The sequence below is a fragment of the Scardinius erythrophthalmus genome, assembly GCF_964197995.2.
Source record: "Scardinius erythrophthalmus genome assembly, chromosome: 1".
NCBI lineage: Eukaryota > Metazoa > Chordata > Actinopteri > Cypriniformes > Leuciscidae > Scardinius > Scardinius erythrophthalmus.
In genome coordinates this window covers 42,337,832-42,356,211 of record NC_138221.1, presented here as the reverse complement: position 1 = coordinate 42,356,211, position 18,380 = coordinate 42,337,832, and the positions used below count along the sequence as shown (strand labels likewise).

Here is an 18,380-nt window from a genome sequence, read left to right as displayed (position 1 = left end):
ATGACTGAAGCAGCAGTTTGGTAAAATAAACAGTATAATCTACTTACTGTAACCTTTTGTTGGCATCTCTCTGAACTGAAGCTACTCTGAAATCAATGTTTAGCAAGTTTTGTTTTTCTGTAGTCAGTGCTGGGTGGATGCAAAAGGGCCTTTGCGATTCTTGCTTTTTGAGTTATACAAACTTCAAGGCATCAAATTCATAGCTGGATCTAAGTTAAGTGGGGGAGAGGATCAGTGTTTGAAGTTCTATTTGGCAGCCATATTCATGAGAAATAAACGATAGCTGTTTGTGCACGATCAGATATGCAGCCAGCTGTGGGAAAATAATATGAAAATCAAGAGTATACCTGCATATCCTATGGCTAATTCTATTCTTAAACCATCTTGAAAACTTGAAAATGCAACAGACTTAGGCTCAGGATGCTCTTAATTCACAGCAGTGTTGTTATTGTTAACTAAAACAATTAAAAATTATTTTCATTCATTGAAATGAATCTGAAATAAAATAAAATAAAATATAAATATGATATGAATTTTAAACTTAAAAAAATGTCATATACAGGTGAAATATAAAGCATTTTACGTCATGCTTTTTGATGGCATGTTTATCATAACAAAAGGACTTGTTGAACCCAATGGACATGGATCCAGTTTCTTCCAACACACAGGAAAAATGACCTCCGGTCAGCAGGACAGGATGGAAGCTGATGGTCCTGTTTTACAGTACCTCCCTTGCACTTTGATGGAAATGAGGCCTGCCAGGCATATGATTCATTTTTGAAAGTTTTTTTTTTCCTTACACCACTGGTGTTTTGATTGGATATGTGATACGGTGCATTCAGGCTCATAACATACAGTTGTTTTGAACTGGTTTACTTTTTCTCATGAGTCAGAGGACAGAATGACCATTTTCTCACGTCTCATCTTCAGAGGGGGCTTTCTTTAAAGCTATGACCTAATGATGTAATTTCCTGTAATTTCAAAATGAGCCTGGATTAAAATGGTGCTAGATACAAACAACACAACTTTAGTAGTAGTCCACCCACACACACACACACACACACACACACACACACACACACACACACACACACACACACACACACACACACACACACACACACACACACACACACACACAGAGAGAGAGAGAGAGAGACACACACACACAAACAAACAAACAAACAAACAAACAAATTCCCTGGGGCAGGATAATGATTCAGTGTATGAAGAGTTCAGATGCAAAAGCTTCTAAGTGCCATCTGAAATTTTCTTCTAGAATGATCATTTTTATCAAGCTTGTATATTTAAGTTCAGTCATTTCACTTAAATGGCAATGAATTACCTATTAATTGTCATTTAAGTGAAATGACTGAACTTAAATATACAAGCTTGATAAAAATGATCATTCTAGAAGAAAATTTCAGATGGCACTTACATTTACATTTAGTCATTTAGCAGACGCTTTTATCCAAAGCGACTTACAAATTAGGACTAAATTAAGCTAGTCATCATGAAGAGGCAAAAACAACGCAAGAAGTGCTCAAAATACGAAGTTCAGGCATTATTCAGAGTAGCATAAGCCCGATAAGTGAGGTTTTAAAGGGAAAGGGAAGGTTATTTTATGTTTTTTTTTTTTTTTTTTTTTTTATGAGGTTAAGTGCTCACGGAAGAGATGGGTTTTCAGCTGTCTTTTGAATGTTGTCAGGGATTCTGCATTCCGGATGAGGGTGGGGAGAGCGTTCCACCAGCATGGAACTGTGAATGAGAATGTTCTGGAAAGTGATTTTGTGGCTTTCTGTGATGAAACCACGAGACGTCGCTCTTTGACCGATCGTAGGCTTCTGGTAGGGATGTAGACTCGTAGGAGTGAGTGAAAGTAGGAGGGAGCTGAGCCTGTGATAGATCTGTATGCAAGCGTCAATGCCTTGAACTTAATGCGAGCAGCAAGAGGTAGCCAGTGCAGAGAGATGAACAGAGGAGTGATGTGGGCAATCTTGGGCTCGTTGAAGACAAGACGAGCTGAAGCACTTAGAGGATTTTGCATCTGAACTCTTCGTATGATTGTGAATGGGTGTTAAACAGGAAGAGATATTGTCAGTCTTATTCCTTTTAGTCCAGGCAGTAATATGCTTGGCACAGCATGCTATATAGAAGTATACACATATGAATCATTATAGTTTGATATACAACAGGATTAATCGATCTTATGTTCTGTCCTCAAACAACCTTTTCGTGCACAGGCAGGAAGTGAATGATTACAGACAGATGTTATTGTGTAGTCAATTATCATCGCTCTGCACTTTTAGACTGCATAAAGTACAGTATAAAAACCATACAGTCCACTACAGCCAAACCAAGCACATGATCTCGCACATAAGAATCCTCTTCTCAATGTGGTTCATGTGTATGTTTGACAGGGTAAGCTGGCTAGACATGTTTGATGAGAGCTCCAATGGTGTCTGACTTTGAAAAATAAACCTCAGTCTATCTGTGGTTTCAGAAACTATTTAGAGCATCCAAAAGATCCAAATCACAAAACGCACTGAAATGCCTGCATCTAATACATTTAAGAAAAATCCGATCCTGTAAAGGAGAACAGATTTTTAAATTTTCTGAAGATTTTCATATACACTTTTCTGTGCTTGTCTGTGCAATACTCATTCCCATGTGTTATATAAACAGTGGTCTTTTTTTTTTCTTATCGTCTTGATGGTTGCTATATGCAGTTGTTCTAAATCACCATTAGTGCATTTCTATACAATTTCTAAGATGTTCTAAGTTGCAAGTTTGGTCCTAAAGAGCCACTGTCTTTAGCTCCAACCCTGGAAAAAAAAACTCACCTGCCTGTAGCCTTAGTAATCCTGAAGACACTGATCAGCTTGTTCAGTTGGGTTGGAGCTAAACTCTGCAGGACAGCGGCTCTTTAGGACTGAACTTGCCTAACCCTGATTTAGCCCATTGCTATCCAGTTGCTAGGAAGATGCTAGTATGTTATGGGTTAAAGGTGGTTGTTTACTGTTTTAGTACAAGTTTTAATACAAATCTTTATGTTATGTAGGGTTAGGGTTTATGGCTTGTTCACATGGGCGATAACTGTAATGATAAAGTTAAAGATATAGTTTTAAAGTTAGAAGAACAGCAGTCCATTTTATGCATTTGGCAGACACTTTTTAAATCTCATCTCAATCTCACATTTTTAAATCTCTGATATGTTTGTCCATTTTAATATTTAGCAGACAAAAATCATAAGTCTGATCAAAAAGCAAGAGCCTGTGTCTCCTCAAGTTTCACTCCAAAGTTTGAATTGCAATAGTGATGCTTGCCTTATAGCAAGCGGCACTAACTAAAATGAAAGTGGGTAATTTGATAGCTATATTTGGTCCAAAAATTAGCACAGTTCAACTATAATCTAAAGAACAATCTGTCATAATTATCACAATCACATATTCCCAACCAGAAAAAAAGACTTAGCAGCTCAACCCCATACTGTCAGAGAATCAGAGGTGTTTGAGATATGTGCCGACAAAAACAAAAGGATACAAACAGATAGTGTAATTCTGCTGTAATGATATGTTTGGCCTTGCTGATCTGCGAGAGTTGGGAGCTGTGTGACGCAGCCTCGGGCTGTGGTGGGAAATGGGCAGCACAAAAACACATAAGAGCCCTCTCTCTCTCTCCCACAGTACACACAGCTGCAGCTTTGAGTAAACAAGTACATACAAACGCACACAGATGCGATTGCTCTCACAAAAACCTATGCTCAAACATATGCACATCTATGGAAGCAAGAGTTTGTGTTTGGTTGTATGTATCATCAATTATTTGTCCAGAAAATAGCCAACTATTTACAGGCTGAGGTTCAACGGTCTTTTCTGTTTCTGGCAAGTCCAATGCTCTGTTAACAGAGATGATGCAGGTGGGAAACAAACGTCTTCGTACTGTATCTCCATTGCCAGATTCAACATGGTGCAAAAGACAATCGTGTCCCACTCGATAACGGTTTCAAGCCTCCTGGTAACAGTTGATTAGTTTTAGGGTTGGTAGGTAGGCTTGCAAGAAATTTTGGCTTCTAACATTCAAAATGATCTTCATCTTAAATGTCCGCAGCACCAGTGTGGTTTGCCTATAATGTGATGCTCTTTTCACTTTTCACTTAATTCCAGGTTACAGTTAACTGTGCAAAACTATAGCAATGCAGCTAGAGTGTGACATACAACAGTTGATGGAGATGTAGAACTGAAGTCATGTGAAGCAACTGAAGTAATGTGATTCACGACTAGTTGATTACCCAACTGGAAAGTTCACCCAAATATGTTGTCATGTTCCTCTGTGCATATAAGAAAGTATTTTGATAAATGTCTCAATGTTGGTGTCCATACAATAAAAGTCAACGGGCACCAAAATCTAATTAACATTCTTCAAAATATTTATTTTCCACAGAATAAAGAAAGTCATAAAAGTTTTGGAATGACAGGAGGGTGAGTAACTGAAACATTTTTAGGTGAACTATCCCTTTATGACAACCAAGCTTATTTAGAACATTATGACTGGTTAATCAGCTATTGACCAGTTTAGACCAGCTAAAACCAGCAACAAAATGTAACTTTTTATTCCAACTGGGTAATCAGCAAGTCGATAAATTGACTAATGCAACACCTAGGCCTGGTTTCACAGACATGGCTTAGATTAAGCCAGGATTATGCCTTAGTTCAATTAGGACATTTAAGTAGCTTTAATAAACATGCCCTAGAAAAAACATTACTGGTGTGCATCTTGAGACAAAACAATGGCAGAGACATATTTTAAGATATGTCAATGCAAGTTGCTTCCAGTTAAAACAGCTCAAACATTAATTTTAGTCTGGGATGAGGAGGAATCACAATACTGGGGGAAAAGGTATGAACATACCACAACTGTTATCGGTATACTGTCTCTCTCATGCACCTCTCTTTTCTCCATATTTTAAACTTCACCTGTCTCTATTTTAACTCCCTCACCAGACTGTTAATACCCCACACGTCTACTTGAAATGATCATACAATGTTTTTGAGACCAGTCTTAACCAGCTCTGCGCAAAAACTTTTTGTGTTAAACCAAGGTAAACCAATGCTCGAAACAATCACCCATTCCCATATACTGCAGATTAGCAATGGTTAACTTCAGGCATATTATGATAAGCTAGAGGGTATGATGTTTTATAAGTGAGAACTTTTAATATCCTCTCAGTTACAGATAGCCATAAAATTCAGTCATGTGACTGCTCACCATAACACATGCACATAGCACGTTTCCAGGGAGTATATCAATATGTTTTCACTTCAAAAGTAGAGCTATGAATTTCATAAGTTATGAGCTTCATTTATTAAGCCCATTTCCATGTGCGGATGCCAGCACTGAATAAAGGGAAGTCATTTATTGCTTCGTTCCCAACCTCAGGCCTTCTCTGAAAGAGTGAAAACAGCATTAGGCTGTAAGTGATGTGATGTCATTAGCAGGAGACACTGCTAGCAGATAGCATCTCATTGAATTGCTCTGGGAGCCGCTAACCCGCTAAGAAGACTAGCATTGCTAGTGAAACATATGCAGTGCACAGGTTTCCAACTAGGATTCTTAGCTAGCAAGACATTTTTAGTGAGCTATTTTTAACAAGAAGAACATGTTGGTTGACAATTGTGTCACCAGCTAAGTTTAGAAAACTATGCTAGTTCATCAGCTAGACCAGCCAGGAAATTCATGCTGGTCTAAATGTTTTTTTTTTTTTTTGTTTTTTTTTTAACTATACTGAACAGATTTACCTATCTCCACTTGAAAGTTACCACAGAATTGAAAAGCATTTGCTTGTTCATTCACTAGTCACTAACTGAAGCTAATGGTCTGTTAATACAGCAGCGAGACACTTTTCCAACCCTGAAGTAACGTTGCACAGAACCACACTATAAAGTGCATACTTCTCTTTATACTGTGGTCAGTTCTGCCTTTACTTTCTGCAAATAGCAACGCCTGATGATGAATTTAGATACAACATTTAGCTTTACATGCAACAACATGAAAGTGGTTTGGTCGCAGTATAATGTGAGTGCTTTTCCTGTGCTGATGTCTAATTTGTTAGCAATGTAACGAGTCCCAGTCTGAAATAGTTGTCATGTGTCACTAAAATGACCAAAAGCTGCCAATTTAGGTCATCCAGAGCACTCTGTAATCCGGCAGGATTCATTTAGAGACACATAAATACTTGGGCTGGTCTAGAATTGTCGTAGTCTGGGAACAAACAAATGAACAAATATGTTTCTATCAATCATCCAAGCACTCTCGCTCCAGTGTTTACCTATGAACGACACTGAATTGAATGAATGTGTCTGAATTGGTTTAGTCTCAGCTCAGAGTCAGCTGACAGTCTGTTGCATACCGCACACAAAACAGGAAAATACTTTCTAGTTTTATAAAGGTCTAATCCGGTTTGCTGGCTTAGAAGCAATTTTTCTTAGTAGCAAATTTGTACCTTTTTTTTACATTTGTTTTTTACTTGTTTCTATTCCATTTTTTTTTTCTGTAAAACGAAAAAAGCTTTTTTTTTCATACCAGTCTATTTCAGATAACTCTGCCGCTTAACGGCACATAAAAACAAAATAAACTGTGGTTGGTCACTTTACATATTATTAGAGATTCACAATATATTAGTACCAATGTTAACTTGTTTTTAAACTTATCATATTGTTCTAAATAGTATTTAATTATTCATGCTCACTATTTGTACATTTAGATTACATTTGCCATCATTTAAATTAATCTTTAAAAACACTAATTATTTATTAACTCTGTTAAATTGAATCTTTAGCAAATCTCAAAATGAATATCGTATTGTACAGTATAAAACAATGTTATGGACTAGAAGTAGTAGTAAGCAGAAGTAGTAAGGGTAGTTAGGACTAGAAGTGAGGAGATGGAGTGGTGGAGGCATGCTGTTAAACTGTCAACGAACGGAGGTAAGTCTGCTGTATATATACCTCTAATTTGGCAATAGGGGTTATGCGCAACATACTTCCTGGTTCTACAAAACAGATATAACTACTTCCGGTCGTCAGCTGTAAATATACCTCTTATTTGGCAATTGGTTGATTAACTGAGTGTGCTCCTCTTGTGTTAATTTAGGTTAATTATCTGAACGTGCTCCTCCCGAACTTTGTTAATAAAACATAATTTATTGTTATCAGCCATAACATGAAAATATTTAATGGCTTATTAGTATCTTCCAGAATACTCCGTCTTACACGGTTCTAGGCCACAATAACCTGCAATGTGGACCAGACCTTTTGCAGTTTAGTCAAATGTCTGGCTTTGTCAAAAACACACAAGGTTTGTAAACACGCATCTAAATTGAGAACTCGATGTCTGGCAAACCCTCCATTTTTGGCACCCGCAGAATTCAGCGCTTTCTGTGAGTCTGTAAGTTTTAGCTCAAAGCCAGAGCACACTATCTGCCGCTTTTCTGTCAGCCTCTCATCCATTCACTCTGTTGGACAAAAGCATCTCTTTTTGTCTGAGACAAAGTGGTATATCCATGAAGCAGCAGCCAGGTGCACAGCTTAAGCCTCTCATCCGGGTGACCCAGGTCATCAGCTTACTTATGAAGACCACCCTGCCCTCACCCGCATGCCATTCCTCGTCCTCTAACCTCCCGATGTTTGTCTCAAAACGCATTCCGTGACTCAATAAGTGATGACACTGAAAAAGCCAGACAAGTGGGAATACGTCTTGTCTATTAGAGGCGTGTGCGTTTGTCAGGGTCTCTCGCAGCTGGATGAGAGGTGTTGAGAGAGGAAAAGCGAGAGGAGAGGGGGAAGGGGGGATGACAGAGCAAATCAATGCCAGGAGCACAGCGATGAAAAAAATGAAAGACAGAGACGTGAATCTCAAGGAGGTGTGCAGGACGAACGGACGGCAGCCAGGTGTGATCCTCATAGTCGCAGTCAGTGATGGTTAGTGTTGCTTTCGTGTTAGTGCAGTGAGGACGTTTCCTGTCATGCGTGACTGTTTGTGTGTACAGCACACAGAAAAGAGTGAATAGCACATACTGTGTATGACAAATACACACAGAGCTGTAGACGGCCACATGACCTGTGTGACACATCCACGGCACACTCAGCTATAGACAACAGAGAGACTCCAGCACAAGGAAGATATAGAAACAGAGACTCCAGCTTCACTTTATATTAACAATTAAAAGTAATAACTATTTCAAATGTATCTGATCAATGATTTGTACTTTAAAACTAAACGTTTTCTTTTTTAAATGTGAGAGAATCCTATCAAAAAAATGAACACAAACCTTCAAAGTCTGAGATTATTCCCTCCAAATGCGGATTGACAGTGGAATCAGACATTTTGAAGCTGAATCTGCGGGATCAAAGCAACCTTTCCCAGTAAGGCGAAACTCTCACAGACTTTGTGCTCTCCAGCTCCCAAACAAATCCCAAATTAGGAGGTAACGGGGGGAGGAAAAAAGAGAAAGCAGTCAGAGCGGTCCCCAGATCCAAGCCCACGACTTTCTTAAAGGACCAACTAAGTTTTTCCCACTTCCTCCAGCTCTCTGAACGCAGCAGACCTCAGAATGAGAAACTGATGACAACCCCCCACCCCCTCTCGCTCTCTTTCACTCTCTCATTCCTGCCCTCTCTCCTCCCTCTCTCACTCTGACCGAGTTGCTTGGCTTCTAACGTGAGTTATTTGAGTGAATGCTCAAATTGAACTTTCCAACACGCTCCCGTACACCCTGAAACGAGGCTCTTTTGAAATCGTAAAAGAGATACCGTGAGTATTTTTATATTAAACTCATTCAGATTGTGTAACGTGGTTGGTACGTGCGAGAAGTGGAGGTACATATTTCATCAGAATCCCTGAGGAGAGCACGTCTGCGCTTGCGGCTTCCCCAGTAGTTTCCTGAATTTGAGCACACATCTATTGCCAGAGGCCACCAGCACTCCTCGTATAACAGAGAGGAGGACCAGTTGAGGCCACAGGGTGTCATAAATCAGTGACCTCATCTTTAGTTCGGACTCCATCAGGGCTGCATTTCTGCCCACACCTTCTTCTGAACCACCGGCACACGTTTTCATTTCATCCAGACATCAACGGCTCTGTTTGTACACTGGCTACCGAGTTGAAGAGCTGGTTTTGTTTACAGATTCGATCTGCTAACTGCAGATATGGCGCTATATGACTGGTTTGTTGGGTTTTTTGCGTCTCCCAGAAGTAAATCTCTCTGGCTGATGATAAACACTAGATGGTGGTTGCATGATGTTGCACTGAGGCCTGAAGTGTCATGGGCCAGAGCCTACAAAAACAGGAAAGTCAAGCTGTATGTGACTAATCATACAGCAGATTTCACAGCTCTTCAGGCATGTCTAATGCAAACACCAGGCCTTCTGTATACAGACTTGCAAACACACCATATACACACCACACACAAATCCGTTAGGGGAAAAGATGACGAGATCCTGTTAAATGTATAGAAACAATCTGAAAAGTTTCAGGGGGAACATGGTATTAACCTTGTCAGCCTGACTCATGAATATTAATTTAATGAAGTACTTTTAGTCTTTTACACCCATAAGTCCTAGCTCATTTGTTTATTATTCAGAAAGACTACTCAGAAGTGAGCATAATTCATTTTCTCCTGAAGTTCTGAAGTTATATTTCGGATTTAACAATTTCCTTTTTATATCAGTAAGTCATCTTTGACATACACAACTCTATACAACATTCACACCATCATACACTCAAAAATTACCAGAATTGGCCTTTCATAAAATTAAAAACAGCAGTATAACCACTAGATGTCGCTATAACACACAAAATATGAATTCTGAATTCTAGCACCTCTTGCATGCAAAAACTGAAATTAAATAATTAACACTTGCGTGATTTCTTTCTCAGATGGTGAGATCTCACTTGTTATATTATGGAGAGCTGTACCAGGCTGAGAGAGGCTTCTGTAAACACGTTCTGTGTGAAGCCATAACTCATTTCACGTACCACAGAGAGAGATATCCCTGACACTGGAAAATGTAAACAATCACTTCAGTATTAGCTTCCATTTAGGTGGGACCTGTAAGTGGCATGTGATGTTTGCATCTCTGTTGCTAATTCTCCTGATGTGTAGGCCTATAAATTATCTGTTGAACTCTGATTTTAGAAGCAAAGTAGAGCTTCTGTGTCCTTTTCCTCCTCCCTGAGCCTCTGCATGTTTACACACTGCCTTTAGATTACCAGTCAGGCTATCTGCACTGCCGTTGTCTCCCAGGACCCCATAACACCCTCCAGCAGCAGCAGAACTTCAGGAGAGGGTCTTTTACACCCAGACCGTAAGGGAGTTCACAGGAGCGGCTGGCCAATAGAGGGCGCTAGTGCGGGTTACTCTTTTGGCGTAAATCATCGAGTACGTCCGTCTGCCGGAAGCTAGTTATTTTAGACGATAAAGTTTTAAATAAGAATCTTTTTCTTACACTAACGCATCGCTTCACTCCAGAAGGCCTTTATTAACCCCCACAGAGCTGCGTGGAGCACTTTAATCTGGGATGGATGCGCTTTGATGGACTTCCAAAGACATACACCCATTCACTCCCATTATAAAGCTTGGAAGAGCCAGGACATTTTTTAATATGACTCTGATTGTATTCATCTGAACGAAGAATATATACCTAGGATGGCTTAGTAAATCATAGGCTAATTTTCATTTTTGGGTGAACTATCCCTTTAATACTATGTTTGCTGTTTACTGTAGGCTACATGTTGTGGAATAGTTGCTTGAAAAATCACTCAAAATTGTTGCAGGTACTGTAATACTATTTTATTTAATCAGCTAATTAATTAATCACTTATATTATATCACTATATATGTATATACACAGTACTGTGCAAAAGTCTTAGGCATTTTAACTGTAAACTGAGACAGTCTAAATCCAGAAGAACTGCGGGAACGTCTCCAAGATGCTTGAAGAAACCTTCCTGCAAAGCTACCTGAAAAACTATGCGCAAGTGTACCTGGACAAAAGCCGTTTTAAACGCAAAGGGTCGTTACACCATATATTGATTTGAATTAGTTAATAGAAGTTAAATTATAAATAAATTCAATTTGTGATTTTATTTTTGAAAGCATTCTCACTTTACAGCATTTTAACACAAGTCCCAGTACTTTTCACAGTACTGTAGCTTTGCAGGAAGGTTTCTTCTATATATATATATATATATATATATATATATATATATATATATATATATATATATATATATATATATATATATATATATATATATATATATATATATAATTTGATGTTATTGTATGTATATAGTCCACTGTCCACTCAGTTCTTGCATTGCCTTTTGTGCACCACAAGGGGAGCTGGTGTAGATAAATAAGTCAATTGTTTAAGTTCAATTTCAAATGCAAATGGAAAGTTTGTGCAATATGTTTGTTTTTGTGTAAGAATGCCTCAACCTTTTAATATTGGCATTCAATAATTACTTTTTCACAGAGTACTGGTGTCCTGCAGTTTGTGTTAAATTGTGTTTGGGTGGTTATTAATTATAATAAGAATTTTTATTTATATAGTCTTTCCAACACCCAAGGTCACTTTACAAAGATAGGTTAAAGAATTGAACAAAATAAACCTCAAAATCAAAGATAGACATACCAAGGGCAGAAAGTAATATACAGAAGTCACTTACAAAGTTAGGTTAAAGATTCAAACAAATAACATATTCAAAACAAGGTAGAATTTAAAGACTGTGAGCTGAAGAGTAATATTCAGATAAAAAAATGTTTTTAAGAGGTTTTTGAAGGAGAGAAGGGTGGATGCTTGACGGATGTCTTGAGGAAGAACATTCCAGAACCTGGAAGCCACAACGCTAAAAGACCAGCAACACCCTTAAGTTATTGTCTTAGGTAAGGGGAAATCGCCCCTTAAGTATCACACTTAAGGGAAAAACTTAAGGTGCTTTATGCAACCGGGCACTGGCTTCCATAGTTACCAGACTATTGAAACTGACTGAATATGGCACAGCCCCACCTAAGATATTTTTCATCAGCTGCCACTGCTCAAATGTACTCTTTCAGCAGGTGAGTGTAGAAATGTAGGAGCAGTAGAATGTGCCTGTAAAATTTGTCCTCGAAAGGCACTGGAATCTGTCCAGAAGCATCATGCCAGGTACCTCCTCAGATTTTTGAGACAAAAGTAAATTTAGACATTTACAAGTTGTTTTAAAAAAAAGCTGTTTGTGTGTTTGTGCCAGCACCCATTAGTTCTGCACTTCCTTACGTCACCAAGTGTGAATTCGAAGGAGGTCCACAAGGCCGGAGTGTGCCATTTGGCATCCAGCCATAGACTGTCAGAAAGAGTGCGCATCGAGGGCGCATATCGCCCGCAAATGTCTGAAACCTAAAATAACAAATGGGACACCCTACGGTCTCATGGACTTAACGGACATGCACACGTGGCAGCCATTGTAAGTCCACAAGACCTAAAGTGCATATGAAGTGTGCCATTTGGGACAGGGCCTTCCTCTGTGCTCTAAATCACTCACAAATCTTTTGACAGTTCAAAAATCTCTATTCAGTTTTCGTAAAAATATTAGTTGTTTTCATGCCTTTTGCAAGACATTGCACAATTTCATGCTTTTTATCTTCAGAAAGATCTTTCTTCCTCCTCATATTGCATGAAAACTGTGACTTATGTACCTTATTATACCCACACTTGCGGTCTTGGCCACTTGACAGCACTTGCACGCATCAGGAAGTAAGTGCGCAAGTCCCAGGTCTTAAAAATGTCAAAGTGCAGTGCCCTTAATGCACACTAAACCCACACTATAAGTGTGGCTAAGCGTATCCCATCATGCATTATGTTCGGGATACCGAAATAGCGAGATGTGGAGGAAAACATTAATTAAATTAATTAGACAGCTACATATAATTATGTAGTAAAAACATAAAGTATTGCACATTTTATTGGTGCAAATATGGTATGTGTAGGCCTATTTTGTACAACATTTGGCAACTGTTTTTATCACTTAATTAGAAGCACCACAATTTTTAATTTGTGTCTTCTGTTAGATACATAGCGACTACTGAACAGACATGTAGAAGTTTATTTTAAAATGCAAAGTATTGAAAATATAATAAATAAAAAGCTCTGTAAACACTTGCATATTTTGCAAGACTATAAGTGTGTCCCATCGAGTAATCAAAAGTTCTATACACACTTGCAGTCTACAGTATATGCCTACATGAACACTTGGGCCAAATATAGAAAATACGTCATGCAAGTAGACAAGTTTTCAAGTGTACACTGTAAAAACTAAAGGAGCCTCAAGTATCCTGTTGGATACTCAAGGAACTTCAAAATGTAATTTTGGTGCCTCAAAGCTCTTTTTCCTATAGTAGGGTTACTGGAGGAGCATTGACAATCTTTGAGGTTCTTGCTGGAACTTATGGGATCCTTTAAGCACTTTGTATTTACTTCAGAGGTTCTGGAGTCACCTTTTCATTACCATGAGACCTTGAAGTGCTTTGGGGGAAAATAGAGGAACTTAAATGCGATAAAAGGGTTATTGGAAGATCTTTTAACATTTAAGTGGTTCCTGGAAGATCTCTTATGTTAAAGCCAGCATCTGGAGGAACCCAATGGTTCAGTGAGGCCCGAATTAGATTATTATTCTATTATTATTATTATTATTATCCTATTATTATTATTATAGGCTACTTAAGTTTGATTCAGTATACATACCCAGGTGAAAAAGACGTACTATTAAATGTATTAAAAATGTACTTGAGTGTGTTTTTAGTAGACCTACAATACAAATATAGCCTACTTTAATGCATTTTTATTATTATTATTATTATAGGCAAGTTTGATTCAGTATACATACCCAGGTGAAAAAGATGTACTATTAAATGTATTAAAAATGTACTTGAGTGTGTTTTTAGTAGACCTACAATACAAATATACTTTAATGCATTTTTAATACATTTAACAGTAACTATAGTCTTTTTCACTTGGGTAGCTTACATATATTTAGTATAGGCCTATTTTATTAAGTCATTTAAACCTTAAACAACAACACTAAATAATAATAATATTATATGAAGAAGAAGAAGCAGGAGGAGAAAAGTATTATTCTGTCACGAAACTGCTGCTATTCCTCTGCTGTCGTCGCTTCAGTGATGCTCGCGCTGCTCGCGCGCAACAAAGCTCAGCTGATCGTCATCAGAAAGTAACGGCTCCTCTCATCAAAGCTTCCGCCGTTTGTTCGGCTCTCCATTACAAGGTTTGTAAACTCGCCAAATAAATATAAATACAGAGTCTATTCACTATATATTTAAACACACATATATATAAACTAAATTTATTATACATTACTACGTTTTTACAGTGTTTACCACTCGTTTATTGCACAGTATCTGGTATGAAGGTTTTAGCCGCGATGCTAACTACGTTGATCTAACGTTAATGAACAAATGGAAATGATTGACTTATTGTCTTAGATTGATTTAGTCATTCAATTCAACATATTTTGTACAACTGTGTCTTCAAATTGCTGATATACCCTAACTAATTTAGAAAATTCTCTGATTCTTGGCGTTTGTTATGAATAACAAAAACAGGTTATAGTTTGCTCTGTTTTTGTTTAGCCTAACGTTAACTTTACTTACTACAGGTGCCCTCATTCTCTCTCCATTTACTGGTCAATAAATATTATGTTGTGAATAATCAGCTTTGTTCTTTTGTTTCCCCAGAACAACCATTACATTTCTAAAATAATCTGAACATTTCAGTGGCAACATTGAATTACAGTAAGTTACCTGCACCACATGCAAGTACTTTATTACTATGAACTTTCTCTGTGTGAAATTGTATTGTTTGACTGTGTACTTGTGTTTTTTAATCAGTTACTCTCTGAAAATCTTTTCTCATGATCTCAAATCTCATTCATGTTACTCAGAAAAATAATATCACAGGTTTGATTCACAAAAAATGCAATAGACATTTTAACTCTGAATTATAACTTCAAGTTTAGTCTTTTTCGACAAAAAAATAAATAAATATGAAAAAGCAATTAGGCTTCAGAAGACTTGCAACACAACCCATAACACATGAGTTGTGAACTCATTGATTATTTTTAGGATCTTTTCTGGGACATTTTTGGAGCTTAACCATTTTTACATAAATTGTTGCATTGAATTGAACTAGACAAGTGTGCATAAGAATGGTTTCATGAATGATTTACACATTTTTTTTCTGCTTGTGTTTCATGCAGTGTCAGCGATCGGTGACTGGGGTTGCATTATGCCTGAGATCTGCTTTTGGGTTCCACAGACAGAAAGTCAAACAGGTTTGGAACGTCACAAGGCTGAGGAAATTATTTAAATTTCACAACTATCACTTTAATAACATTACTAACAGTAAATTTTGTACTTTGCAGGGATCTCGGAAAGCTGAAATACAAGTTTGATCAAGAATAAAAATCCTCCTGTAGACCTGAAAATCATTGAAGTGCCTGGACCATCCACCAGAAAAGAGGAAAAACAAACGGAAAACGATGCTGTACCTTTTCACTTTTCTAACTCGTTAAGTACCTCACACCAACTTGGTCCCATAGTGACATTTTTGACCACAAACGAAATTGCTGATCGTGTGAATTCATATTGAAATGACTGAATTCACCAGTGAACATTCACAGAACAACAGATAATTTTACTGCACCTTAACTCTGTTTCGGGTCGAAGCCTCTACTTCTACTTCCTCTATCTTGTTTCATGAGAATACTCAACAACCATTTATGAACACTGTTGATTCAAGTCACACATTTAAGCTTTTCAAAAGCCATATTGTACATTACAGTCTCCAGTCTAACGGCATCCCAGACTTCAACATTTTATGATTCAAAATAGCTGAATAACTAACCATCTGAGATTTCAGTATAGAGATAAAGGTTTCAGCACAATTAGTGTATATTAGCACTGTTGTTTGTTTTTGGCATCTGATAAAGCTTTTGGACTTGGAAACAGTGATGTCAGACTAACCATCGGACTGAAACACAAATGTTTTAAAGTTAAGTATGATGGACATTTTTAATTAGTTCAAATGTAATTTTTTTACATTGATTTATTTAGTGGAACATATGTGTTTCCATGCATTTTGTTGAGATGTCTTTTCTTGTTTATCTATTGTATATACATGGTTGATTATTCATGTTGCTTATGTATTATACTAATTTTTTGTGTATTCATTGATATTAAGCTATAGTTAGCTTTTTTCCCCATGTGCATGGAAGTGTATGTATAAAAATGAACATCAAATATGTAATAAACAATTCTTATTTTGTATTTGGTTCAATTTGTTTATTATAATATAAGTCAAAGGTAACCATAGTAACAACATGAAATTAAATATTTAAAAAAAAAAATGAAATTTGGTTCCTGGAGGCACCCAAAGTGGTTCCACACAGTGCCTAATATAAGAGTTCCTCAGGAAACCTGTGTGGTTCCTCAGAGAACCGGCCCTTTTTAAAGGGTGCCTAGAGGATCTTCAGACGGTTCCGCCGGTGTGGCGAAGTGAAGAACCCCAAAAGGTTCCTCCAGGCACCTTTTATTTTTACAGTGTAAAGTGTGGGTATTTGTACAAGGCATTACTTAATAATGTGGAACAACCTCTTTAAGTAGGTTTTCCATTGACCTAAGAAGACCTGGGAAACTATTTAACAAACCTGTCTGAGATTCCCGTTATTCCCTGTCCCGAGATACCGTTATCTAAAAAGATATGAGAAATAAAACAAACAAGTGTGTGTGTGTGTGTGTGTGTGTGTGTGTGTGTGTGTGTGTGTGTGTGTGTGTGTGTGTGCGTGTGTGCGTGTGTGTGTGTGTGTGTGTGTGTGTGTGTGTGTGTGTGCGTGTGTGTGTGTGTGTGTTGTACTGTATATGTGGTTTATGAGGACATAAATGGGTATAATGACATGGGTATGACAACATAAACATGTCCTGTGTCCACACTTCCTGTGTCCTCATAAACCAAATGGCTTTAAAAAACACACTAAAAGGTGTTTATTGAAATTCACAAAATGCAGAAAGTTTCGTGTGATGGGTAGGTTTAGGGGTAAGGTTAGTGTAAGGAGATAGAATATACAGTTTGTACAGAATAAACCATTATGCCTATATGGAGAGTTGCCATAAACCACATGTGTGTGTGCTGCATGTATAAAAAAAGTATTTAAATACTATTTTACCATTTACTAAAAATTTAGTTATTATAATAATTCTTATTATTATAACTATTATGCATCGCAATTTGAACCAGTCATCACAGGTACGAATGGTACAAACACGACCCCCTCAAAAAAAAAAAAAAAAAACTGTTAGCACTTCAGTTTAACAGCTCACTTCGCACCCCAAAGCTTTTTATGCCCTACCTTCACAAGATATTGTTTGCATGTAAACAGGAAGGCTGTTTCCGCTTTAAACGTGCACACACCAAAGGGGTCCTGCTGAAGGGTCTTTTTGCTTTCATTTACAAGTTTCACTGTCTCATCTTGTTTGGGCCTTTTGTGAAGGAGTTTTATAAAGTACATGATGTTTTATACATCTGAGGCCCTGGTGACAACTCTGCTCTTTTAGCTGATGTTGACAGACAAGAGACGCTAAAGGAGAACTCCGGTCAATTTTAACATTGAGCTCATTTTTTTGTAAATTTGGAGTGCTGTCAATACAGAGAACAACGACAAAAATCGGTGCGCACATACCTGTATTTACATCCTGTTTTCGGTCGCAGCCCATAGTAATCAATTGTCGAGTTCACGCGCGTGTGAACTCCACAATCGATTACTATGGGCTGCGACCGAAAACAGGATGTAAATACAGGTATGTGCGCTGGCTGAAATAACATCACTTTTATTAATATCTTTCACATCTACTGCAGTCAGATTCACCCATGATCACTCTGAAGGAATCGCTCACATTAGCTGTGCACTTGTAATGACACATTAAGGATGTTAAGAGGCTAAAAGCAGGTTTAAAACTTGCCCCATTGAAGTCAACAGGGTGCAAATTTTAAAAAGAGGATAACATGGTGTAGGCAACACCGATTTTTGTCGTTGTTCTCTGTATTGACAGCACTCCAAATTTACAAAAAAATGAGCTCAATGTTAAAATTGACCGGAGTTCTCCTTTAATCCACAAGGATTTAAACACCCTTGGTATATTTAGATTCACCAGATAATAAATAATAAGATTAAAGGATATTATATATTGATGTAGTAATATATAACCTGCAATATGCTATTCAAATTCAGGGTCAGCGCCTGACTGTACCGAGTGCGATGTGTTTATC

At 37.6% G+C, this 18,380-nt stretch overlaps 1 protein-coding gene and 1 long non-coding RNA gene across 4 annotated transcripts in view; one reads left to right on the top strand and one right to left on the bottom strand.

Annotated features, from left to right (window-relative positions):
* Positions 1–18,380, bottom strand: part of septin9a (septin 9a) — a 103,382-nt gene that overhangs the window by 60,001 nt on the left and 25,001 nt on the right. The window contains exon 1 of one of the 3 annotated variants that reach the window (XM_081366147.1): positions 8,330–8,696. The exons of the other annotated variants lie outside the window; for them this stretch is intronic. Within the exon in view, the coding sequence (XP_081222273.1) occupies positions 8,330–8,384 (55 nt within the window). The 5' untranslated portion in view covers positions 8,385–8,696. Of the gene's footprint in view, positions 1–8,329; positions 8,697–18,380 lie in introns of those variants that run through there. 3 annotated transcript variants of the gene reach the window in all.
* Positions 14,720–16,382, top strand: LOC308696783. The gene is made up of 3 exons (XR_014030868.1): positions 14,720–14,851; positions 15,316–15,390; positions 15,481–16,382. It is a non-coding gene; the product is annotated as an uncharacterized lncRNA (long non-coding RNA).